This window comes from Crassostrea angulata, unplaced genomic scaffold, assembly GCF_025612915.1.
Source record: "Crassostrea angulata isolate pt1a10 unplaced genomic scaffold, ASM2561291v2 HiC_scaffold_115, whole genome shotgun sequence".
Classification (NCBI taxonomy): Eukaryota; Metazoa; Mollusca; class Bivalvia; order Ostreida; family Ostreidae; genus Magallana; species Magallana angulata.
Window position 1 is genome coordinate 16,399 of NW_026441670.1, and position 27,030 is coordinate 43,428.

General features: G+C 32.3%; 3 protein-coding genes and 2 pseudogenes across 3 annotated transcripts; 4 read left to right on the forward strand and 1 right to left on the reverse strand.

Annotated features, from left to right (window-relative positions):
- The first annotated feature begins 1,639 nt into the window (after nt 1-1,639).
- On the forward strand, nt 1,640-6,114 carry LOC128169303 (uncharacterized; annotated as a pseudogene).
- A 1,258-nt stretch (nt 6,115-7,372) lies between these two features.
- On the forward strand, nt 7,373-9,107 carry LOC128169304 (uncharacterized). The gene is made up of 6 exons (XM_052835458.1): nt 7,373-7,422; nt 7,555-7,948; nt 8,245-8,320; nt 8,523-8,609; nt 8,729-8,793; nt 9,000-9,107. The coding sequence occupies exons 1-6, from the start codon at nt 7,373-7,375 to the stop codon at nt 9,105-9,107; spliced, it is 780 nt and encodes a 259-aa protein (XP_052691418.1).
- A 255-nt stretch (nt 9,108-9,362) lies between these two features.
- Nucleotides 9,363-13,126, forward strand: LOC128169305 (uncharacterized; annotated as a pseudogene).
- Nucleotides 13,127-14,783: 1,657 nt separating this feature from the next.
- LOC128169306 (ATP-dependent DNA helicase RecQ-like) lies at nt 14,784-16,204 on the reverse strand. The gene is made up of 4 exons (XM_052835459.1): nt 15,795-16,204; nt 15,511-15,658; nt 15,046-15,289; nt 14,784-14,885 (listed from the first exon to the last, which is right to left on the reverse strand). The coding sequence occupies exons 1-4, from the start codon at nt 16,078-16,080 to the stop codon at nt 14,784-14,786; spliced, it is 780 nt and encodes a 259-aa protein (XP_052691419.1). The 5' UTR covers nt 16,081-16,204.
- Nucleotides 16,205-17,686: 1,482 nt separating this feature from the next.
- LOC128169307 (uncharacterized) lies at nt 17,687-26,425 on the forward strand. Its single transcript, XM_052835460.1, has 13 exons — nt 17,687-17,691; nt 18,471-18,574; nt 19,080-19,292; nt 20,410-20,661; nt 21,003-21,143; nt 21,955-22,179; nt 22,311-22,565; nt 22,652-22,723; nt 24,406-24,633; nt 24,846-25,100; nt 25,182-25,313; nt 25,590-25,828; nt 26,249-26,425. Exons 1-13 carry the CDS (start codon nt 17,687-17,689, stop codon nt 26,423-26,425), a joined length of 2,298 nt encoding a protein of 765 aa, XP_052691420.1.
- The last annotated feature ends 605 nt before the right edge of the window (nt 26,426-27,030 follow it).

Consider the following 27,030-nt stretch of genomic DNA (forward strand, 5'->3'; position numbering starts at 1 on the left):
TAAAGGTGACAGAGGAAAAGCGAAATATTATTCAAGAAGTGATGTTCATACATTCTAGTGCAGAAGGTGTATGCGTGAAATGCTTTAGCAAAGTCGAAAAAATATTTAAATACAGAAGAGAAATTGCAGTCATGGTATCGCAATTTGAAGAAAGTATGAGGAAATTTAAACTGAAGGCAACACCGGGATCATCAACCAGGAAAAAACGAGCTCTGCGATCACCAGAGGTTAGTTTTTGTTTTATGTACTCATTAAAAAAGGAGATAGCTCATTGGTGCTGTTTAAATGATAGTATGCTGTAATTAATATTTGTAATAATCAAATTTGATATCAATTAGTCAGTACAACCACATTTAAGCTTGGTAAACATACCAGGTACCCGTAGATTTTGAACTGTTGAAAGGACTGCATTTGTATTGAGGAATTAACTACAAAATGCGGTTTAACTGTGCGATATTTATTTGTGTATTATTTTGGTAAGTATTTATGTATAAAAACATTCATGGAAGTATGTCTTATGCAGGTGTCTGCCCCAGAACTAAAGAACACCTGCAGGTCAGATGTTACTAAACATGGTACCACTCAACCACTTCACATGGGTATGTTGCTAATTTTAAATACATACATATACAATAGATATTTCATGTTTTCTGTTTTCATAAAAATGAACTGAATGAAGCGATTCAACTTGTGTTTACAATGGCTACGCCGCTAGTACATGTATAAATTTGTTTGAACAACAATGTATGCATCTGTACTTGTACAGTATTTCTGTATTTTATAATTAAATTTGTCTTCAAGGTCACAAGGATACAGAATTCAAACAAGCAAAGAATTCACTTAAGTTTGTTGCTGAAGATGTTCATGCAGTTCAACATCCCACAGAAGGTTATTATTTAATAATCACAAATGCTCAATAAAGCTTTCTCTCTGTCAAGAGTGCTTAGTTTCATCCATTATGTATCTATTTTCACAATAATATATTCAAAAAATCATTCTGATTTCAGGATTTAAACAGAATTCCTCAATTTCTTCAATCAGTGCAGAAATCCAACATCCAAGACTGGCAGACGTACGTATATGGCTATGTTAAAAACTTTATTAACTTATGCACATGACACAATATCTTAATGTAGTTGCAGGTGACAAGTTATTATTTTTACATGTATGTGTATATGTGAATTAAATTGTAAATAAAACATAAACGGTTAAGATTTAGAGTTGGAAAAATCACACTATGTTATCATGATACATTTATTTTTTATTACATTACACAGGTAACTCTTCTAGAAGCAAAGAAGTCTGTTTTGGCCAAAACCACGTACAGAGATATTTTGCCAGATCCAAAAGGTATGCATCAGCATCAGCCAACTATTTTTTTTTAAACACGTTAAAGGGTTTTTAATTAGTTGTGTATTTTCAATTAAATCATGTTGTTAAATGATAACGAGAGGGCAATTCAAGCACCAGCTTCAGGGAGGATATATTTGCAATGAATTTATAAACATGATAAAGGGATGAGGCAGTTGGGGTCGTAAAAAGAATTTCACTAATGTCCTATTCCCCATAGCAATCCTTTTTATTGACACAAGTTCTTCATGTTTCTGATGTACATTCACAAGAAAAGGCAGCCCTGCAAATGAATTTATATTGTAACTTTCATTCATTGTGTAATGTTTTGTTGACTTGTTGATTGAAAATGATCGTAATGTATATAGAAGAACAATTTATAGAAGTATGAATTTTCCTCAATGAGGAAACAAATACTAATTGTCATACTTATTAATTACAGGCCCTGACAACATAGAAAACAAAAAAACAGCAAAGAAGTCTCTTTATTTTGTTGACCCAACAGATCACTCAAGAGAAGGTATATTGATCATTGATGATGCAATTTATTTATCTCAAAATATTTTATGTGCAAATCTTATCTACATGTTCTATTAATGGTGTGTGAAAAAAATATTTAGTTAAAACAATAAATGCTAGATCATAAATGAAGTTCATTTAATATTTATTTCAGATATCTCAAAAAAATGTGAACTGTCTAGCCAGACTTTGCGAGGCCAAGGGGAAATAGAGGTGAGACTTCATTAAGTTAGATTTGTTATTTATCAAATGCATGCATTTTTTAATTGAATTTGTTTATCCAGTTCAATGTTCATTCTAAAAAAAAAAAAAAAAAAAAAACCCCATTCATGTATTGTAAATGATATTACAGCAAACACAGTAAAGAAAATTAAAAATAACTGTTTATTTAGAATTTTATTTCTTAGTAATTCCTTATATGTACATGTATAATAGCATTTACAATCATTCATTGGTTTTTATACTTTATTTTTGTGTTCCAATGTTTGCAATTGGTAGAATGTTGTTAGCTTGCTTCTTTGTTTCAGTTTTTTCAATTTGATTTCTTCAAGAATTTCCTGTTTGTTCCTGCCAAATTAAAATTTCACAGGATTAGCTAGATATGGTAAGATTATTTTTAAATACTAAATATATATAAGTGATTAAAACAATAATTCTGCTAAAAAAATAATTCAAAATGACTTTGAAACAAAATATTATAATTATTTTGATGATAAAACTTCTCAAATACTGATGTTACTTTTATTCAAAATTCATCGCAGAAGTCGGTAGGATTTACACCTGCACTGTATATACAAGCTTTAAGAAGTATCACAAATTTTAAATGCTTTATCATTGGTATTTGTAGGTGTCCATTAATTACCCTAGTGGAAAAAAGTCTGTTCTTGTTGTATTTCCTCCTCACAAAGTTCTTTGTAAAGCCACAGTCGACAACAACAATGTAGATAAGACAATTGTGAACTGTTTGTGCCAGTCAAATCCGAACGTTGTGGTGAATGCAGTGGCAAAATTGATAAAGGATGAGTGTAACAAGGCCTGTCGTCGAGGTTCTGGGTCATTTCTCCAGAAAAAAGGACTATGAAGATTTAATGAAGTTTCAGTGGGAGAATCTGTATAAAGATCTTCAGGACAGATGTCCACATACCCTGTCTATTATTTCATCCATGGTACAAAGTCCACCACCAGAAGTTTTGAGCAAACCCTTCTTTCATGTGATGCTTTCCAGTGCTACATGTTTGCATGGCAGAAATCAAGAAATGTCTGCTTTACACTACATGACAGCATTTATCCTTGCTCATGGTGGTTGTACTCAAAGAATAAGTAAATAGTCTTTTCTGATGAGTAATGAAAATGAAACATTAAATTATTGTTGTTGCCTTCCTAAAGTTCCTAAAAGTGTTCATCCCCAGACTCTCCACAATAAACTTGCAAGTTGGCAGGATAAGTTGGATGAAGCACTAAGAGATTTAAAGGTATTTTTTTTTCATTTGAAAACTTGATTTTTAAAGAGGACAAAGGCACTGAAAAGTTAAAAATCAATAGTTTTAGTTTTATTATACATGTTTTGATAAGTACAGTATATTCATTATGTGTACTTACAGGTAAAATGGACGAATGGGGAAGAGGCCACAAGGAAATATCAATTAGTGGGCGACAACTGGGATAAGGACATTCTCCCGTCCTATCGTACCACAGACAGAAAAACTGAAAGTATCCATTTGTTTCAGATATATGCCATTGTTGACAGATACTCCACTAGTAGTCCAAAAGGGTCAAGTGGATTTGAAGATAATTTAACATTCATCCCTTCCCTTCTTGAGCAAGAGCAGTTATTGAAAGAGCTTACATATATTTTTGCTTCAGCAATTATCAGGCACGTTCCTCAAGTAACAAAGCACTTTGAAAAAATCTTCCCAAAACACTTGGATCATAAGCATTCCCAAATTGCTGGAATAAAGACAACACAAGTAAGATCTACATCCTTTAAGCTTATTGATTTTAACATCCACATACATTCAGTTTTGGCATACTTCTTGACATTGTTACTAACAAATAATTTAGCAACAAAATTAAATCTATTGTTCATATCACTTAGCAGCTGATAATTAATGTAATAGTTTTTTTTTTCAGTATCCTTTGGGACTCTTTGATACTAATGAAAATAAAACTGATGAAGTGATTAGACTACTTAGAACTTTGACTGATCTGTATGTCCCATTGGAAAATGAAGAGGTTGTTGATGCTGTTTTTTTGGAGGTACATTGTCAGTCAAAAGAAAAAAATATAATTATATCTTGGTATATAATACAGTAAAACACGGTTATAGCGAACACGTTTATAATGAATTGACGTTTACAGCGAAGTGATTTTCATACCCTGTGACTTAATTACATGTTGTAAACTTGACGGATATAACGAATTACGCTTATAACGAATTAAAATTGGTCGTCCCTTGGACTTTGTTATAAGTGTGTTTTACTGTACTTTGAATTTGACAATGATAATGACAGTGTATGTCATATAAGTCTAAAAACCATGCAACTAATAGTATGTTCATATATTCAAAGAAAATTATATATATATATATATATATATATATATATATATATATATATATATATATATATATATATATATATATATATATATATATATATATATATATATATATATATATGTGCATGTACATGTATATTAATTTTGAAAGGTAATTGTTATCTGGTTTCAAAGGAGACCGCCTAATTGATGAACGAGTACAGTGTGCACAGGTTGCCGTTAAAGACTCTTTGACATCAAGAGGAAGGCTAGAGGGATTCATTTCAAAGTCTGAAGACTTTCATAGATTGATGAATTTCCTTGAAGTAAGTGAAATTAAATGGAATTTGATTATGAGTTTTGATTAATTCAAATATTTCAGTATTTTCAATTCATGAAAAATCTTTCTAAGGTTGAAAAAAATAGGGAGCATAAATTTCTATTCTTTTCTTTGAATTAAAAATTGAATGCTTATTTTACAGGCCATTTATAAGCTGACATACAACACCGGTATGGCAGGAGATCCTTGTACTGTCCACTATTACAGGAACCTATTGGGCCATAGAAGTGCTAAAGGACCAGTAAAAAATGCATATAGAGCGTACAAGATGCTTTATTACACAATACTTGATGCCATCTGCGTAATACTCTTTATGGACAAGTTTGGGTCAGCAGACATAAGTGATGTAACACTTCCAGATTTTTCACAAATGACACCCAATGATAGCATTCAATGGCTCAATAGCATTTGCCAGGAGCTGGTGAGGAAATATTTCTTTGAAAATGCTGAAGACATTGTTGAAGAAATTAGAAATGTTCTTGAAAATCCTGAGGAAAATTACTGGACCTCGTCAATAGAGAATGGCCGTTTTAAGTGTCATCATTGTGAAAAGGATTATAAAAGAGTAAGTTCTTTAAAAGCGCACGAATCTGGAATGCATGGAGTCTCTTTGAGTAACCCGAAGAAAAAGAAAGAACTCAGCAGTGATGAATTGCAAGATTATATTTTAATGCTTTTCAAACTCACTATGCTCCATCGGAACTTTGACAGTGGTGTAGATATGGGGGATGGAGGACGATACATAAGATCTGCTAAGTATGAGCTTCCAATTTATCATAAGACAAACAAAATCAAGTACACTATCTGCTCCATTCATACGACTGCATTATCTTCAGGACTTCTTAACCCTGACCAGGAGGAGCGCTTTATTGCAAACCGATTTGTGAACATCCAAGGTGGCAAGAATAATAATATTGCACTTGATGAGTACATTGAAATGTTAAACAGGGACACCAAGGCATCATGTACAGGACACAAGACAAAAGACAGCATATTAAAACATGCCAAAGAGTATTTACAAAACAATTTGAAGAGGCTGGTGAATTGGGTCAAAGGAAAGGATTTCATCATCTCCCTTCTTATGCAACTGATGTGGTAAAGGATTTATTAGCGCAACACGTACTACAGAAAGTGGAAAACAGGAAGCTAAATGTTAAATTGACTGGCTTAGACAGAAATCCATTTTCCAATTGTTCTGTAGGCCTGTCAACTATGCTGCACCGCCATAGACCATGGTCACCATATGGACGATTAAGAGACTGTAAATTTTGAACTGGTTTTGTTTGACTGTTAAATCATCATGCATTTGTCATAATTTTGCAAGGGACCTTCATGAACTGGAATGTTTAATTGTACTCAATTCAGCACAGGAGCACACAAGAATATATATAAAGGCTGCATCAATTATAATTGTCTAGGGTTTTAAAGAAATACATTACTAATATTTTAATTACCGATATATTCAATTCTATTAGTTTCAGTAGGTATTATTTCTAAAAACTGGCGTGTGGCATACACCAGTTCATTATGATTTACATGATAAAGCATTGGCTTCCATAATTGTTATATATAGCTCAGATATTTAAGAATAAACAAAAAATGACTTTTTTTCTTTCATTTTATTACAGCATTTAACTTATGCAGATTCAATGATTTAATTTACTTAGAATGTACCCTGGCAAAGTGTTTTAAAAGGGTTGGATGGATTTATAAATGATCACAATTTTTTTTTTTCATTTACTGCAGAATGTACCTTACGGTAAATACTATATACATCAAAACAGGTAAAATTATTCTGGCTCTATGTTTGAGTCGGAATCAGAATCTTCTGATACATGGACACCAATTACATTTTTAGAGGTGCCTGAAAACAATTTTTCCAAAGAAAGTAGAGTACAATTTCCACAAGTACATGCGTTTTGACAAATATCACAACATGAACAATCTCCTGAATAAGATTTCACTTCTTCAAGTTCGCTTTCCTTGAGAAATGATTTCATCATTTGAATTCTTCTGCAGTCATTACACTGAAACAGGTTCTTCACATCTTGTTCACAATGGATGAGATGATGAGAATTGTAAAGCAAAAAGGCAACAGTCTTTTCACCATCTCTACCTGCGCGGCCAATTTATTGTAGAACGTCAAGAATTGAATGAGGAGGACCAAAAAGAATAATACTAGAAAGGCCTTTGAAATCTACACCCATACCCAAGGCATTTGTAGAAATAATAACTCTTGTAGGGCTCTCCTCTTCTCGAATCGAAGACAATACAATTCCTTTGATTGATTCATCTGTCTCTAAATGGTACATAGCAACATGTGAGTTTATTTCCTCGGGTAATTCATCCATAACATAATCATAAATCTTTGCAACATCACTTATTGACTTGCAATATACAAGAGTTCGTGGAAATTTATTTCCCAAGTCCACAAGTCCATCAACTAACCATGTCATTGCCATTTCAATGTCATTCGCCACTTTCTTCACAACATATTTAATGTTCCTCTTGTCAGGAGATAAGTACACAAATGTAAAGCCTGGCTTAAAAGAGACCACTTTCAAAACACGTTTCTGTACTTTCAGTGTGCATGTGGCACTCAAAGCAAGTAGAGATGCATTTGGAAAGATGGATCGCAGTTCTCCAATGTCACCAAACCATTTTCTAAATGCTTTCTTGTGAATATGTTCATCAGCTTGTCCCCTGAAATATTTGTTTAATGTGTAAAGAATAGCAGTTGGTGCAATTCATGTGCAATTGAAGACACCATTTTAGCTTATTTTACAAATCTTTAAACCTTCATTAAATAGATTTTTGGTTTACGAAATAAGTTTTGAGAGAACCGTTTCTTCGCCGAGGACACCTAAACGAGTGTATAGCTTGACTGATATATGCTGTCTTTGTGGGTTTTCGTTTGTTGTAAAGGAGATAGATAGAGAGGGCAATGTTCAGGTGAAGAAATTATTCCGATTGAAATTAAAGGTGACAGAGGAAAAGCGAAATATTATTCAAGAAGTGATGTCCATACATTCTAGTGCAGAAGGTGTATGCGTGAAATGCTTTAGCAAAGTCGAAAACATATTTAAATACAGAAGAGAAATCGCAGTCATGGTATCGCAATTTGAAGAAAGTATGAGGAAATTTAAACTGAAGGCAACACCGGAATCATCAACCTGGAAAAAACGAGCTCTGCGATCACCAGAGGTTAGTTTTTGTTTTATGTACTCATTAGAAAAGGAGATAGCTCATTGGTGCTGTTTAAATGATAGTATGCTGTAATTAATATTTGTAATAATCAAATTTGATATCAATTAGTCAGTACAACCACATTTAAGCTTGGTAAACATACCAGGTACCCGTAGATTTTGAACTGTTGAAAGGACTGCATTTGTATTGAGGAATTAACTACAAAATGCGGTTTAACTGTGCGATATTTATTTGTGTATTATTTTGGTAAGTATTTATGTATAAAAATATTCATGGAAGTATGTCTTATGCAGGTGTCTGCCCCAGAACTAAAGAACACCTGCAGGTCAGATGTTACTAAACATGGTACCACTCAACCACTTCACATGGGTATGTTGCTAATTTTAAATACATACATATACAATAGATATTTCATGTTTTCTGTTTTCATAAAAATGAACTGAATGAAGCGATTCAACTTGTGTTTACAATGGCTACGCCGCTAGTACATGTATAAATTTGTTTGAACAACAATGTATGCATCTGTACTTGTACAGTATTTCTGTATTTTATAATTAAATTTGTCTTCAAGGTCACAAGGGTACAGAATTCAAACAAGCAAAGAAGTCACTTAAGTTTGTTGCTGAAGACGTTCATGCAGTTCAACATCCCACAGAAGGTTATTATTTAATAATCACAAATGCTCAATAAAGCTTTCTCTCTGTCAAGAGTGCTTAGTTTCATCCATTATGTATCTATTTTCACAATAATATATTCAAAAAATCATTCTGATTTCAGGATTTAAACAGACTTCCTCAATTTCTTCAATCAGTGCAGAAATCCAACATCCAAGACTGGCAGACGTACGTATATAGCTATGTTAAAAAATGTATTAACTTATGCACATGACACAATATCTTAATGTAGTTGCAGCTGACAAGTTATTATTTTTACATGTATGTGTATATGTGAATTAAATTGTAAATAAAACATAAACGGTTAAGATTTAGAGTTGGAAAAATCACACTATGTTATCATTATACATTTATTTTTTTATTACATTACACAGGTAACTCTTCTTGAAGCAAAGAGGTCTGTTTTGGCCAAAACCACGTACAGAGATATTTTGCCAGATCCAAAAGGTATGCATCAGCATCTGCCAACTATTTTTTTTTAAACACGTTAAAGGGTTTTTAATTAGTTGTGTATTTTCAATTAAATCATGTTGTTAAATGATAACGAGAGGGCAATTCAAGCACCAGCTTCAGGGAGGATATTTCTGCAATGAATTTATAAACATGATAAAGGGATGAGGCAGTTGGGGTCGTAAAAAGAATTTCACTAATGTCCTATTCCCCATAGCATACCTTTTTATTGACACAAGTTTCTACATGTTTCTGATGTACATTCACAAGAAAAGGCAGCCCTGCAAATGAATTTATATTGTAACTTTCATTCATTGTGTAATGTTGACTTGTTGATTGAAAATGATCGTAATGTATATAGAAGGACAATTTTTAGAAGTATGAATTTTCCTCAATGAGGAAACAAATACTAATTGTCATACTTATTAATTACAGGCCCTGACAACATAGAAAACAAAAAAACAACAAAGAAGTCTCTATATTTTGTTGACCCAACAGATCACTCAAGAGAAGGTATATTGATCATTGATGATGCAATTTTTTTATCTCAAAATATTTTATGTGCAAATCTTATCTACATGTTCTATTAATGGTGTGTGAAAAAAATATTTAGTTAAAACAATAAATGCTAGATCATAAATGAAGTTCATTTAATATTTATTTCAGATATCTCAAAAAAATGTGAACTGTCTAGCCAGACTTTGCGAGGCCAAGGGGAAATAGAGGTGAGACTTCATTAAGTTAGATTTGTTATTTATCAAATGCATGCATTTTTTAATTGAATTTGTTTATCCAGTTCAATGTTCATTCTAAAAAAAAACCCATTCATGTATTGTAAATGATATTACAGCAAACCCAGTAAAGAAAATTAAAAATAACTGTTAATTTAGAATTTTATTTCTTAGTAATTCCTTATATGTACATGTATAATAGCATTTACAATCATTCATGTGTTTTTATATTTTATTTTTGTGTTCCAATGTTTGCAATTGGTAGAATGTTGTTAGCTTGCTTCTTTGTTCCAGTTTTTTCAGTTTGATTTCTTCAAGAATTTCCTGTTTGTTCCTGCCAAATTAAAATTTCACAGGATTAGCTAGATATGGTAAGATTATTTTTAATACTAAATATATATAAGTGATTAAAACAATAATTCTGCTAAAAAAATAATTGAAAATGACTTTGAAAGAAAATATTATAATTATTTTGATGATAAAACTTCTCAAATACTGATGTTACTTTTAATCAAAATTCATCGCAGAAGTCGGTAGGATTTACACCTGCACTGTATATACAAGCTTTAAGAAATATCACAAATTTTAAATGCTTTATCATTGGTATTTGTAGGTGTCCATTAATTACCCTAGTGGAAAAAAGTCTGTTCTTGTTGTATTTCCTCCTCACAAAGTTCTTTGTAAAGCCATAGTCGACAACAACAATGTAGATAAGACAATTGTGAACTGTTTGTGCCAGTCAAATCCGAACGTTGTGGTGAATGCAGTGGCAAAATTGATAAAGGATGAGTGTAACAAGGCCTGTCGTCGAGGTTCTGGGTCATTTCTCCAGAAAAAGGACTATGAAGATTTAATGAAGTTTCAGTGGGAGAATCTGTATAAAGATCTTCAGGACAGATTTCCACATACCCTGTCTATTATTTCATCCATGGTACAAAGTCCACCACCAGAAGTTTTGAGCAAACCCTTCTTTCATGTGATGCTTTCCAGTGCTACATGTTTGCATGGCAGAAATCAAGAAATGTCTGCTTTACACTACATGACAGCATTTATCCTTGCTCATGGTGGTTGTACTCAAAGAGTAAGTAAATAGTCTTTTCTGATGAGTAATAAAAATGAAATATTAAATTATTGTTGTTACCTTCCTAAAGTTCCTAAAAGTGTTCATCCCCAGACTCTCCACAATAAACTTGCAAGTTGGCAGGATAAGTTGGATGAAGCACTAAGAGATTTAAAGGTATTTTTTTTTCATTTGAAAACTTGATTTTTAAAGAGGACAAAGGCACTGAACAGTTAAAAATCAATAGTTTTAGTTTTATTATACATGTTTTGATAAGTACAGTATATTCATTATGTGTACTTACAGGTGAAATGGACGAATGGGGAAGAGGCCACAAGGAAATATCAATTAGTGGGCGACAACTGGGATAAGGACATTCTCCCGTCCTATCGTACCACAGACAGAAAAACAGAAAGTATCCATTTGTTTCAGATATATGCCATTGTTGACAGATACTCCACTAGTAGTCCAAAAGGGTCAAGTGGATTTGAAGATAATTTAACATTCATCCCTTCCCTTCTTGAGCAAGAGCAGTTATTGAAAGAGCTAACATATATTTTTGCTTCAGCAATTATCAGGCACGTTCCTCAAGTAACAAAGCACTTTGAAAAAATCTTCCCAAAACACTTGGATCATAAGCATTCCCAAATTGCTGGAATAAAGACAACACAAGTAAGATCTACATCCTTTCAGCTTATTGATTTTAACATACACATACATTCAGTTTTGGCATACTTCTTGACATTGTTACTAACAAATAATTTAGCAACAAAATTAAATTTATTGTTTATATCACTTAGCAGCTGATAATTAATGTAATAGTTTTTTTTTCAGTATCCTTTGGGACTCTTTGATACTAATGAAAATAAAACTGATGAAGTGATTAGACTACTTAGAACTTTGACTGATCTGTATGTCCCATTGGAAAATGAAGAGGTTGTTGATGCTGTTTTTTTTGGAGGTACATTGTCAGTCAAAAGAAAAAAATATAATTATATCTTGGTATATAATACAGTAAAACACGGTTATAGCGAACACGTTTATAATGAATTGACGTTTACAGCGAAGTGATTTTCATACCCTGTGACTTAATTACATGTTGTAAACTTGACGGATATAACGAATTACGCTTATAACGAATTAAAATTGGTCGTCCCTGGGACTTTGTTATAAGTGTGTTTTACTGGACTTTGAATTTGACAATGGTAATGACAGTGTATGTCATATAAGTCCAAAAACCATGCAACTAATAGTATGTTCATATATTAAAAGAAAATTATATATAATTATATTTCTGTTATAATTTGAAATCCACTGAAGAGCCGATCAGGCGAAAGCGCTCTGGATTAAATTTGAAAGAAATGGATTATTGTGTTATCGTCTACTGAAAACATTTTTCTATATATATATATATATATATATATATATATATATATATATATATATATATATATATATATATATATATATATATATATATATATATATATATATATATGTGTGTGTGTGTGTGTGCATGTACATGTATATTAATTTTGAAAGGTAATTGTTATCTGGTTTCAAAGGAGACCGCCTAACTGATGAACGAGTACAGTGTGCACAGGTTGCCGTTAAAGACTCTTTGACATCAAGAGGAAGGCTAGAAGGATTCATTTCAAAGTCTGAAGACTTTCATAGATTGATGAATTTCCTTGAAGTAAGTGAAATTAAATGGAATTTAATTATGAGTTTTGATTAATTCAAATATTTCAGTATTTTCAATTCCTGAAAAATCTTTCTAAGGTTAAAAAAATAGGGAGCATAAATCTTTATTCTTTTCTTTGAATTAAAAATTGAATGCTTATTTTACAGGCCATTTATAAGCTGACATACAACACCGGTATGGCAGGAGATCCTTGTACTGTCCACTATTACAGGAACCTATTGGGCCATAGAAGTGCTAAATGACCAGTAAAAAATGCATATAGAGCGTACAAGATGCTTTATTACACAATACTTGATGCCATCTGCGTAATACTCTTTATGGACAAGTTTGGGTCAGCAGACATAAGTGATGTAACACTTGCAGATTTTTCACAAATGACACCCAATGATAGCATTCAATGGCTCAATAGCATTTGCCAGGAGCTGGTGAGGAAATATTTCTTTGAAAATGCTGAAGACATTGTTGAAGAAATTAGAAATGTTCTTGAAAATCCTCAGCATGAGGAAAATTACTGGACCTCGTCAATAGAGAATGGCCGTTTTAAGTGTCATCATTGTGAAAAGGATAATAAAAGAGTAAGTTCTGTAAAAGCGCACGAATCTGGAATGCATGGAGTCTCTTTGAGTAACCCGAAGAAAAAGAAAGAACCCAGCAGTGATTAATTGCAAGATTATATTTTAATGCTTTTCAAACTCACTATGCTCCATCGGAACTTTGACAGTGGTGTAGATATGGGGGATGGAGGACGATGCATAAGATCTGCTAAGTATGAGCTTCCAATTTATCATAAGACAAACAAAATCAAGTACACTATCTGCTCCATTCATACGACTGCATTATCGTCAGGACTTCTTAACCCTGACCAGGAGGAGCGCTTTATTGCAAACCGATTTGTGAACATCCAAGGTGGCAAGAATAATAATATTGCACTTGATGAGTACATTGAAATGTTAAACAGGGACACCAAGGCATCATGTACAGGACACAAGACAAAAGACAGCATATTAAAACATGCCAAAGAGTATTTACAAAACAATTTGAAGAGGCTGGTGAATTGGGTCAAAAGGATGTCATCATCTTCCTTCTTATGCAACTGATGTCGAGAAGGTGGTAAAGGATTTATTAGAGCAACACGTACAACAGAAAGTGGATAACAGGAAGCTAAATGTTAAATTGACTGGATTAGACAGAAATCCATTTTCCAATTGTTCTGTAGGCCTGTCAACTATGCTGCACCGCCATAGACCATGGTCACCATATGGACGATTAAGAGACTGTAAATTTTGAACTGGTTTTGTTTGACTGTTAAATTATCATGCATTTGTCATAATTTTGCAAGGGACCGTCATGAACTGGAATGTTTAATTGTACTCAATTCAGCACAGGAGCACACAAGAATATATATAAAGGCTGCATCAATTATAATTGTCTAGGGTTTTAAAGAAATACATTACTAATATTTTAATTACCGATATATTCAATTCTATTAGTTTCAGTAGGTATTATCTCTAAAAACTGGCGTGTGGCATACACCAGTACATTATGATTTACATGATAAAGCATTGGCTTCCATAATTGTTATAAACAGCTCAGATATTTAAGAATAAACAAAAAATGACTTTTTTTCTTTCATTTTATTACAGCATTTAACTTATGCAGATTCAATGATTTAATTTACTTAGAATGTACCCTGGCAAAGTGTTTTAAAAGGGTTGGATGGATTTATAAATGATCACAATGTTTTTTTTTCATTTACTGCAGAATGTACCTTACGGTAAATACTATATACATCAACACAGGTAAAATTATTCTGGCTCTATGTTTGAGTTGGAATCAGAATCTTCTGATACATGGACACCAATTACATTTTTAGAGGTGCCTGAAAACAATTTTTCCAAAGGAAGTAGAGTACAATTTCCACAAGTACATGCGTTTTGACAAATATCACAACATGAACAATCTCCTGAATAAGATTTCACTTCTTCAAGTTCGCTTTCCTTGAGAAATGATTTCATCATTTGAATTCTTCTGCAGTCATTACACTGAAACAGGTTCTTCACATCTTGTTCACAATGGATGAGATGATGAGAATTGTAAAGCAAAAACGCAACAGTCTTTTCACCATCTCTACCTGCGCGGCCAATTTCTTGTAGAACGTCAAGAATTGAATGAGGAGGACCAAAAAGAATAATACTAGAAAGGCCTTTGAAATCTACACCCATACCCAAGGCATTTGTAGAAATAATAACTCTTGTAGGGCTCTCCTCTTCTCGAATCGAAGATAATGCAGTTCCTTTGATTGATTCATCTGTCTCTGAATGGTACATAGCAACATGTGAGTTTATTTCCTCGGGTAATTCATCCATAACATGATCATAAATCTTTGCAACATCACTTATTGACTTGCAATATACAAGAGTTCGTGGAAATTTATTTCCCAAGTCCACAAGTCCATCAACTAACCATGTCATTACCATTTCAATGTCATTCGCCACTTTCTTCACAACATATTTAATGTTCCTCTTGTCAGGAGATAAGTACACAAATGTAAAGCCTGGCTTAAAAGAGACCACTTTCAAAACACGTTTCTGTACTTTCAGTGTGCATGTGGCACTCAAAGCAAGTAGAGATGCATTTGGAAAGATGGATCGCAGTTCTCCAATGTCACCAAACCATTTTCTAAATGCTTTCTTGTGAATATGTTCATCAGCTTGTCCCCTGAAATATTTGTTTAATGTGTAAAGAATAGCAGTTGGTGCAATTCATGTGCAATTGAAGACACCATTTTAGCTTATTTTACAAATCTTTAAACCTTCATTAAATAGATTTTTGGTTTACGAAATAAGTTTTGAGAGAACCAGATTTATTATTAGTAAACATATTATTTTGTTTACCGGGTATTCTATTTGAATAACTTGTACATGCTTAAAAAATCTTACCATGTAGAAATTAAATGAAATTCATCTATAACAATAGCTGTGACATCTAGATGCTGCAGTTCAGTTCGCCAGTCACCTAACAGTGACTCGGGACTTGCAAACACAATGTCTATCTTGCCGCTTAGAATCTCTCTGTCTAGACCTTGACCTACAAACGTAAAGAATGATTGAGTCTAGGAAATGCAACAGGTTAGACGAGACACAGAAAAATTGCCGTGTGCACACCAAGACAGTACTATCATTTAATTGCAAGATACATAGTATACAATGGTATTCTTATTTACCTTTATATGCTGCTGTTACACCGTTAATTGCATTTGCCCTCTCGACCTGATCTTTCATTAAGGAAATAAGGGGACAGCAAACAAGAACAATTCCGTTGCGACCTCTCTCCCTCTGTATCAACGGAAACACTTGATATGGTAAAGATTTTCCGAAACCAGTCGGTAAAACGGTCATGCAATCTTTCCCATCAAGAAGGCTCTGCAATATTTCCAGTTGTTGTGGCTTTAATTTTATACCGAGCGAACTCGTAACCGTTTCAATGGGCGCAGCCATTTTTAAACACATAAGCCAAATGCGTATAACAAACTCTTTCTCATTGGTGGATCAGTGACGTCATTGGTTAATTCTCATTGGCCGTTGTATTTTCACAAAAGGTCACTCTGAGATGACCCCGTACGAGATGTTGTTAGATCTTGTATAGCGTATCGTAGAGGAGCGGAATTTCAAGTCTAATTTTAATTAGATTGAGGTACATAGCATCGTTTTTTAATGTTGGTGAGAGGCAAATTCATTCTAAAAAAAATTGACAAGCAAATAAAAAAACAAACAAAAAAGGAGTAAGTTTTAAGATCATGAAAATCATCCGCGGGGTTAGGGTGGGGTAGGGGGATTTGGGGGTGAGGGTGCAGAGCATTTCTTTAACTTCATATAACAAATATCTTGCTGTTAGTTTCCTTCTTTTCAATTCAATTTTATACATCCTCCCCCCCCCCCCCCCCCCAAAAAAAAAAGAAGTGGGAGGCCGTTTCCGTTTTAATCACTTTTTTACATCATAAATAAAACACAATTGTTGCTGCGAGAAAGAGCAGGGGGGGGGGGATACAGGCCCTACTACCCCCCCCCCCCCCCTGATGCTCCGCACTTTCACTGAGATGATGCGAGTTGTTTATCTCTGAAAATCCATTTAACAGTTTTGTCCAGTGGCTCTGGTTATTTATTAAGCAGTTTAGAATTATGTAACGAAGATATTTTGCGATTTGGTTCCATCTTCTTACAGGCTATTTACAAAGGAATCAATAAAGAGTACATATATTGAATTATAATTTTCAACGAGAACAATTGGTTTATATTGCATTTAAAAGACGGTAATAAACCGATACAAGCACGCATTAAACAGATATTTACTGTAATCATCCTAAATTGCTCAATAAATCCATTTAATATTACCAAGCAAAAAAAAAAAAACATTTAAACAGATTCAATTAAATCTCTTACTAAAAAATATTAGCAAAAAATTGAGACTGTGCTGTGTTTATATAGTGAATATAAGAGAACAAGGCACATCGTGGTAGTAATATACGGTGAAATGATGAAACTTTTAATTTTTGTAATGAGAGTAAATAAAAAATGTTTTGGTCCATTTTTGTTCTAAGTGACAACATTCCAAAAGCAGTAGTCAGCATTTTTTATAGACGTTACATTTAGATACATTTTTATAAACAGCACTATCACAAATCGGTATTTCTTAGATTTTTTTCTAGATATGTTAAAAACAAATACAGTTATACCCCATCTCCAGAGCAGGATATAAAGTCAAAACCTGCAAAAGAGCAAGACTGTCATTAAAAAGAGAGAAGACAGACCTGTTGAAATATCAAATTTTACATTTCTTTGTGTTTTCGATTAAATTCACATTAGCATTACCTGAAACAATATGAATCAAAGTTATAATAAACATACAAAAGAAAAAAAAGAAACACTCCAGACCCATACACGTCTTGCAGACATTTTTACATTGTACGCTACATTTGATTCCGTTATTTTTCTGATAATTTTGACCCTTTGAAATTTAAAAGCTTTCTGTTGCTAACACAAAGAAATAGAATTGCATGCATGTATCTTCACATACCGTGTCATTTAATATGGTAAAATTTATTAGTTATAGGAGAACATGAGGTATGTTGCTACCTCATTTAACCTCCATTGAGAAACCTTTACTGCTCAATGGGGTTGCAGAAAAAAATATGTGATTGATGTGTTAACTCGATTTATCCTTGAAATGTTCTTTATAGGCTCTTTAAATGGTTGCAAACATTGTTGTTGTTGCATAGTAACGTCACAGTGAATAGTGTTTATCCACAGGCATCAGCAATAAACACTTATCATATTGCTATACATTGTCGTTTAGTTGAAGGGGAGGTACAGATGTCACTGTGTTGATATAAGACACATCTCATCTCATCTCTCTCTCTCTCTCTCTCTCTCTCTCTCTCTCTCTCTCTCTCTCTCTCTCTCTCTCTGTGTGTGTGTAACGCAACAGTAAAAATTGTTCATCTTCAGGCATCACTAAACGCTAATCTTTTTAATGTATTTAGACAGTTTGTTGAAGGAGAGATACATATATCACTGTGTATATGTGAGACTCCTTTCGTCTGCTTTAAGAGTATTGTTTGTACCTATCCCAGGTGATTATTTTTTTAATGATCAACTGAAAATTTTAAAATTCTGTAAGCATTGCTTTGTGTCTAAATTATTCAAAACTTTCACAATAATACATGTATGTTTTGATATTGATTTGCAATAACATGTGATTATTAGCATCTTGTTTATGTTTCATATACTTCAAAAACACATTATATCATCATTACAAGTCTGCTGATAGAAAAAAAAAGAAAAAAAAAACTTTTAAAAAATGAAGTCTGACGGCAGTGAAATTAGTAATAGTGATTTTTCAGAGAGTGCAAAATTGTGAGAGCCGGCATTCTTATCAAAACTATGATGCCTTTAACTTGTGTCTTGCTTACTCTGGTTGTATTTATGCCAAGTCTGATGACGGGATGTAAGTACACGAATTACTAATTTGGTTTGTTATGTTTTACTTTTGATCGCAAGAATGTTCATTTGTTCTCTACATTTGCAAACAAGTGATTTTTTCTCTTTCTTTTTTTTAAATTAAGGTGTTTTTTTCTTTAAAAAACTGTTATAAAATACACTCGTTTTCCATCTAAGTTAAGCATATTAAAAAGTATGTCTTAAATTACCTCATAACACTTATGAACGACAATATCTTTTTAGAACATAGATTGACAAATCCTTAAGTGTAGTTGTTGTATTTTTTCCTCGTAAAATTAAAAAAAAATGGTAAAATGATATATTTTGTGAGTGTTAAATTTGACTGGTACCATTTTTATATCATGATCTGTTCGTTATCATTTAACAACATAATTAACAATATATGTCTAAGCTACATTATGCTCTAATTAAACCAAATCTTAGCACATTTAAGATATTACTGTTGTATGAAAATTTTTAATGTGATTTTTTTTTTACTTTTGAACCCAAAGATAACCTAGCGTATAAAAAACCGACTTGGCAGACACTTGACAAGTATTCGTCGGACAAGGCAGTGGAGGGACTGTATACTAATCTATCAGCAATTGGAAACCAGTGCGCCGTATCTTTTGCCTCGTCTGAAGTCACGTGGTTAGTTGATTTAGAGACAATAAACAGTATCAGTAAGATTGTATTGTACCACGTGACAGAGGGATCTACATTTGGTAAGCTCATTTCACTTTTATAAATTGTTTCTTTCTTTTTACTTACGAGTCTTCTTTTAACAAATATTTAAGAAAGCACACGCAACCAACTGGATAATTCATAAATAAACATTAAATCTGTACTTTAAAAAATTATTACTACAATGATTTTCTTTTAAGTTTTTTGTTTTGTTATGATATCGATTTTGGAAACAGTGAAAGGTATCCATTTATCACAGATTTGGGCGTTTTTGTGGTCCAGATAAATTCTTAATGACTTCATTCCCATGTTTCATGATTCAGAAAACTTTTGCGGGATTGCGTGACACACAGAAACAGCATATAAAACACATTAAATTGATAATTTCATCTTTTTTATTCCTGTTTCTGTATTGCTACTTTCTAATAGTTTGCATAATGCTTCAATGGATAAGAAAAGTTTGTTATTTTTTCTTCAAATTTTACGTTTGATTTTCTCAGCTATGCTACTACGTTTTACCAAAAATTTAAGGTTAAGCAACTATCTGAATTATTTCAAAATTTCGTAAAGATTAACCAGTTTCCGTCATTGTTTTCTCTATTACTTTGATTGTTTTGAACATCAAATGTAAGAAACAATGTTTAACGCAATGTCTTTTTCATTTGGACGGGGAATATTAAGAATTATGTCATTAAAATTTATTTTTACATCGATGAATACATAAAAATCTATTTTTTTTTAAATCTTCAATATCAATGGTAATTGCTGTTCTTTAAAAGATAATATGAGATGATTCAATAGTGTACATTGACACCTACATTCGCATTAATACTTGACTTTTTTTGTTTCGTTTTGTTTTTTGTTTGTTTGTTTGTTTGTTTGTTTGTTTTGTTTTTTTTTTTTTGTTTTTTTTTTTTTTTTGTTTTTTTTTTTACTGAAGTTTATTGTACCAATGCATAAAAAGGAGTTGATATATATATTGAATGGTGTTTTGTTAAAATTCAGAGCGATTGGTATGCTGTTATTTTTTTCATAATAGGTGAATAGTTGGTGTAATATGTATATACAAATAAATAGTAACCTAAGTTTTATTTAAAGTATTAGATTTTACTTTTTGGGTATCAATGAGATATGTTATCCTGTTTTATACACACAAAGCTGACAGCGTCTATGCAAGCAGATTTCTCGGTTTCTCCGTATATGTATCAAACTCAACCAACAAGAAAGATGGAGTCCTGTGTTATCACGACACCAACTACACGGTATCAACCATTACGTCTAGGATAGCCATTGAGTGTATTTCCCAAGGCCGCTATGTGATATTCTACAACACAAGAGAAGGGAACTTGTCATTGAAAATTGGCTATTCTGATAAAGTGGAGATTAGTTTATGTGAAGTTGAAGTATATGGTAATATTTATTATCTTTATATTTTTTTCTTATATTATCCTTCATCTTTATGACTAAAAAGGTATATTTTCTGTTTCTATCTTTTGTGAAAACAAAACAAAATTTAAAAAAAAATCAGAACTGTGTCTTTTTATAGTAATTGATATATAAAAGAATACAAAAATGTCATCATTATATGAGATATCAAGCAATCATAATATGATCATATTCTTTTAAAAATCATACATGTAATTTCAATTCATGTGTAGCTAATATGACACATTTGGTAAATACTGGACGATTCTATATTTATGTATGCATCATCTCTCTGTACTGTCTTTGTTTTATTTTATAACAACAAGGATGTCCTTTGGGATTCTATGGCGGGGATTGCTTAAAGACTTGCCCAGTTAATTGTCACCATTGTAACTACGAATCTGGAAAATGTCTCGGAGGCTGTCGCCGTTGTTTTTCCGGACACTTTTGTAATTCTTATGAACGAAGTGAGTTAGTTTAGTTGTTTTTTAATGAATTCTTTTTGAACTGCTATAAGCCAGCTTTCATTCACGTGAGAAAAATGTTCTTGAGACTTTCGTCGATGCATCAAATTTCTCGCCCCGAATCACTTATTGTCTTATGGTTGATTTAGCAAAACCGATATTCGAAATGCTTGTCGCAAAAATAAGTCGCAGAGTACCATTAATGTCTGGTAAATTGCAAATGAATGTCGTCCTGTATAAAAGTTGTTGGGTTACCGAAATTGAAATAGCATTGTAAAATAATTAATTTTTGTTTGAAATGTACCATCTTACTAAAAATGGCAGAAAAATAGTTCGTATCGTGCAAAAAAAGTTGTCTAGGTGAAGTAACTAACGTAAAAATAAACGTATTAGTCTGCCATACATGACGTTTGAAATTTGTGAAATCATACCATTTAAGCCATCACTTGGCCATTTTAATAAACAATTAATAGCTGATAATTAAATTGTAACGAATTAACGTAATAGCTTCCAAATTTACAAATATGAGATAAGTTGAAATAGTTTAATTCTTAAAAAGCGCAAACAGACCAATCAATTTTATATTCGAATAAACTAGTAAGCTATTTTATTCCTTATACAAAAATTAAAATTGAAAAATGTTGTTTTTACGACTGTTGACTTCTATAATGCCGTTTGAAACCCAGTGACTTTTATTCATGATAAACAACATTTTTACATTCTTTAGATATTATAAAAGTGAAATATTCTAATTTATATGAATAGTGTCCTAAGGTTCATATCAATAACACAGTGTTATGTTTTTCCTATCCAGTTAATTTGGCATTACATCGTCCGACTTTTCAACTACATACACTGTTTGACGGACAACCAAGTTCCAGACTCGTTGATGGTAAAAAGAGTGATCTGAGTATATACAACGGTCAATGCACCTCTACTAAAAACGGCCAAACGTTTGTAATGTGGAGGGTGGATTTAGAAAAACTTCGTCGCATTGAACGTATTGTTGTTTACTCCAGAACGGATAACAGAATATGGGGTGAGATAAATAAATCTGTTATATTTCTCTTTGCATTAAATGTATAAATCAAATATACACATAAACAAATGAATATTCATATATTATTATTTTGCTTAAAATTAAATGATTTAAATATATTGTTTTGACAGATGGAGATAACCAATTTTCAAAAAGATTACTAGGATTTTCAGTCATTGTTTCGAACACCACTAACCACAAAGATGGCGTCATTTGTTTTCACGACCAAATATACAACAAGAATACAATACCATCGGTGGTGGATATTCTCTGTTCCGTCGTTGGACGCTATGTTATATATTACAATGAGAGACTACCAGGAGTCACATACTATGCAGAACATAGTCAATATGCTTTTGCTGACCTCTGCGAAGTAGAAGTTTACGGTACCTACTGATGATATCAATAAAACAAAAAAAGGTGCATACTGTCTTTACATTTAAACTAGATAATTTGTAATGTTTATTTTCAGGTTGTCCTTTAGTCCAGAGTAGGTTTCAAGACGAGGCCTGCAGACTCATGTGTCTCGAAATGTGTAGGAAGGGTGAGTATATACACTTGCTTTATTACAATTATTCTTTCTGTAGTTGTAAATAAAATACTTTTAAGTGTAATATATCTTGAAAAAGATATTTGCATTATAAATAAAAACAAATCATTCAAATACACAAAAACAGATAAAACGAACTTTAAAAAATTAAAGTATTTTGGAATCATTTAAGTTTGTTTGGCCAAATTGGGTGGATTCCTTGAAAATTACAAATTTGGAAAGGAGATTATTTCTTGTTTTATCTATTATTTTAAAATAAAAAATGATTGTATAACCCTACAAATTAATTCAACACGAGCCATAAAATCCGAGCCATCAGTTTAATATTTAAATATTATACTGGAAAGGGACATTGATGGCAATATAACAACATCAGTTTGTGAAAAACGTGATGACTTAAAATATATATCAATATACCTTCATCACCTGTATATGGAGATTTCGTATCTAAGTTACTGCGATACGCAAAGACATGCTCCTGGTATGAACAGTTTTTACATGAGGCAATCTACTGTCAAACAGGTTGATGAAAACAGATCTATCAACAGTCTCAATTGAATTCATTACTTTATATAACCAACGCTTAGTAATACAAACAATGCAAACACATATAAAATAAGCTGGTGTTTTGGAATGTCTTGATCGCCTTAGAAGGATATCAAAAATACTCCACAGACTGTAACAAATGATTCAGCAGGATCAACATACTATACACTGTCCTAAGTTTTTTCTTCCACCATTGTTCGGTTGATATTTCGATAATAATAATTACTTTTGTGTTCAGACTAGGTTCATCAACTGATATAAAAATGTGAAGATTATGTCTTGAAACGTCCCTTCGTTCGCTTCAGGGTTCAATATCGAACCCGAATGATATCTTTGATATTGTGCGAGGTATTCAGTGTGAGTTCCAAATTGTGAAACGATGTAAACATATCCAATTACAAATCTTCGTAAGAAATTTGTTTTCGTTCATGAGAGTTTATTTGTCAATAAAGATACACGTATCTTGAATTTTTACTTTTATTGATTTCAACTGTATTTTTTTTCATAAGTATGTGCATTTTGATAAAACAATTATAAAAAAATGAGGGAAGAAAAACATGGGACAAACTAAAGACGAACAGTTATTTTGCTACACGTATGTTTTTTTGTATTGATCGAGTTATTCCCAAATGACAATATTTAAAACGTGGCATGGTCTGAGGAGGTACATGAAATAGACCATATCAAAAGTAGCATTTGATGTTGAAGCCAATCAGCTATTATTCAAGACCAGTTAAGACGACATTTTGATTCATCATATTATTTGCATATTTAAATGATCAACAAAACGTTGTAACATCTTCGTGCAAAGTAAAAATGATCCGATGAAATTGGAGCACTAATACCCAACGGCAATTAATAAATGTCCGAAAGTACATTTACATCATTTTATCTGGAAAAAAAAAATATTTTAGAGCACCAGTCTAGTTTAGCAACTGGATTCACTAAGGAGAAGTTCCTCATTAATTAACCTATTAAATTGAAACATTCGTGTACTTTCAATGTATGTAGAAAAACAGGTGGGTTATAGTTTAGGGGATTCATGAAGTTATACCGTGGTCATTTAAAAACAAATCATTAACACTCTCTATTCTGCAAAAAAGAATCAAAGGTTTTGTTTTTAATTTAAGATCTAGAAAATCTCAGTTACAAGAAAAGAACTTGGCAGTCTGCGACATATTCCTCTTCGGGAACAAGCGATAAAGCAGTTGATGGACGATATACGTCACGCCATTACTCAAGTGGACAGTGTGCTATATCAAAACCATCAACACAAATAACATGGTGGGTTAATCTGGGGAAAATATACACGATAGACCATGTCGTAATTTACTTCAGGACCGATAACGTACAGTGGGGTAATGCATATATAATTTATCTCTTTAATATACAGTTTTGTTCTTAAAAATTGCACATTGAATAATGGCGAAAACGTCATTATAATTAAGCCATTTTGTGTCACCAGAAAATGTGTAGTTGTTTATGCGGTTTCTTTTAATTATAATAAATTTGGTTTTATCTATTCAAAGAAAAAATAATTCCGATATTATATTACGTTTGTTTGTTATAGGAATAAACAATGGCTATACGGCAGTTTTCCTAGGATTTTATTTGTACATTTCGAACACCACCAATCGTCATGACGGAATCCTATGTCACCACGATACAAATTACACAAGAGAAACCATTCCTGATCACGTGTCTATTGATTGTCCTTGCCATGGACAATACGTCATTTTTTACAATGAACGTTTGCCCGGAGTTACCTACCCTTCCGGGTATTCAAACATGGCTTATGGTGACCTCTGTGAAGTCGAGGTTTATGGTAAATATTTTTTTTTGTGTCAAAAAATGAAGTGTGATTTAAGTGTTGAACATGTCATATTGTTTTTTTTTCTTTACCAAGGTTGTCCTAATCCTGTGGTCGAAGTTCCTCAGTGTTCTAAACCGTGTCCATCAAACTGTGAAGAATGTTACCCAGTCACGGGAATATGTATGAAGTGTAAACTTGGTTTTGAAGGCTATGCTTGTGAAAGAGGTAACTATATCTTTGCAATTCAAGATGCAATTACATTTAACCTATATAAAATATATTCATTTTATTTGAAAAAAGCCATATTCTGTTCAAAGAAAGGCAGTTTAAGGTTATTTGACGCTATACTTTTAATTTTCATGTCAAGGAACATCATGCATTTATTCCTTAATTTTTGTTACAATAAAGAACATGGCACTTTCTTTTAGAAGAATTTTTATCTAAAAATAAGTCATGTTTGATAGGACGTTTTGGAATCAACATACAACTATCTTATTTCAGCCTGTCAAGCGGTGACCGACGTAAAAGTATCGTTACCAGTTACAATCGCCGGATCAGCATACGAAGCATTGTTTTCAAGCAAGGGATATTCCTTTCCAGAACAGGGACACCACAATATGTCTCTTTTTTTGTCATTATCTGAACAGTCGACAAACCTTGTAAGCGTGACCCTCACAATCCATGGGGCATCGGTAGTCAGTGTGTACTTGTTGGATGGGATAGGCTCTCTAATCAGGATGGTTAGTATTCATAAAATTTGAATAAATCAATCAACATACAATCAACTAAAAGTAACAAAAAAAGGTGAGAATAACGTAAACGTTATATGTTAAAATAAAATATTCCAGTTTAACAAAACAGGAATTTTTTATATATATATATTTTGACGGGATCTAAGAAAAAAAAATTAACAAATATAAGACAGGAAAAAAAGTGCTATAAGAACCAAAAATGTTGCCTTAAAACATAACAAAACAAATACAAAACGAATATCGACAATTGTTCGATGTTTATTTCATCTGTCATTTGGGGCTGAAAAGCATTGATGTAATTCAAATGATACTTTACCTATGTTTAAAATGATATATGTGATTTAATGTATTAACAAGTCTACGTAAATATGAATTATCTGAGGTGTTTTAATTATCTTTTTTACTTAGTATGTCGACGAGTCTATGGAATCTGAGGATGTAAATGTCACAGTTGTAAACAACATCATTGCCGAAGTTCATTCTATTATAATAGAAGTTGTGTATTACCATCAACTTGTCATCTCTAAATTGAGGCTGCCACTCCGTAAATGCTTCAACTATATCAATAGCACGGTAAATTTCTAGAATATATTATAGTTCGACATTTTTAATTGCTTTCATTTAAAAAAAATATAATATGAATGAAAATATTTCTTTTTGCAAATGTACTTTCATAGATATTATGAATTTGAGATGACTTACTCTATTAACTTTCTTTTTTTTTTAGTTTTTTTTTTCGTTTAGATTTAGTGAGTTTAATTATAAGAATGTATTTAACTTTTCATGAAGTAGTCAAGTTGTCCTAAGAATGAAATAACAATCATTAAGCCTCAGTATTATGCATCAAAACTAGGTTATACAAAAGTGTTAAATAACATATTACCCACCATTATTTCCTTTCATTTTTCAGACATTTTAACCAGTGGTGTGCATTTCAGCGAGAAATTATTAACAGAATTGATTTGTTAATTTTGAACAAAATAAAAACTTCAAGTACATTGGTATTCGGCATATTCTGTTTTCAATTCAGATTTATTTAGAGTACGGTGTGCCTACATACAGATGTAAGGCAAAGTAAACGGCGAGGGCGGTATGACAGCGATTTGTATCTCTTTTACAAGGAAAACCGAGTGCTCTTACTGACTTGTAATATTTCCTTGTTTAAGGATCACGTTTATATACTCATCAAT

What these genes read in the sequence shown, in the direction of transcription:
- LOC128169306 (XM_052835459.1), bottom strand. Translation starts at nt 16,080, where the DNA reads ATGTGTTTAAAAATGGCTGCGCCCATTGAAACGGTTACGAGTTCGCTC. An exon ending in TGTAACAGCAGCATATAAAG is followed by an intron (nt 15,659 to 15,794) that starts GTAAATAAGAAT and finishes TTACGTTTGTAG; the next exon opens with GTCAAGGTCTAGACAGAGAG. An exon ending in TGGCGAATGACATTGAAATG is followed by an intron (nt 14,886 to 15,045) that starts GTAATGACATGG and finishes TGTACCATTCAG; the next exon opens with AGACAGATGAATCAATCAAA.
- LOC128169307 (XM_052835460.1), top strand. An exon ending in GCCAAGTCTGATGACGGGAT is followed by an intron (nt 18,575 to 19,079) that starts GTAAGTACACGA and finishes TTGAACCCAAAG; the next exon opens with ATAACCTAGCGTATAAAAAA. An exon ending in CTGCGAAGTAGAAGTTTACG is followed by an intron (nt 22,566 to 22,651) that starts GTACCTACTGAT and finishes GTTTATTTTCAG; the next exon opens with GTTGTCCTTTAGTCCAGAGT.
- LOC128169304 (XM_052835458.1), top strand. Translation starts at nt 7,373, where the DNA reads ATGGATCGCAGTTCTCCAATGTCACCAAACCATTTTCTAAATGCTTTC. An exon ending in GAGCTCTGCGATCACCAGAG is followed by an intron (nt 7,949 to 8,244) that starts GTTAGTTTTTGT and finishes TGTCTTATGCAG; the next exon opens with GTGTCTGCCCCAGAACTAAA. An exon ending in AGTTCAACATCCCACAGAAG is followed by an intron (nt 8,610 to 8,728) that starts GTTATTATTTAA and finishes TTCTGATTTCAG; the next exon opens with GATTTAAACAGACTTCCTCA.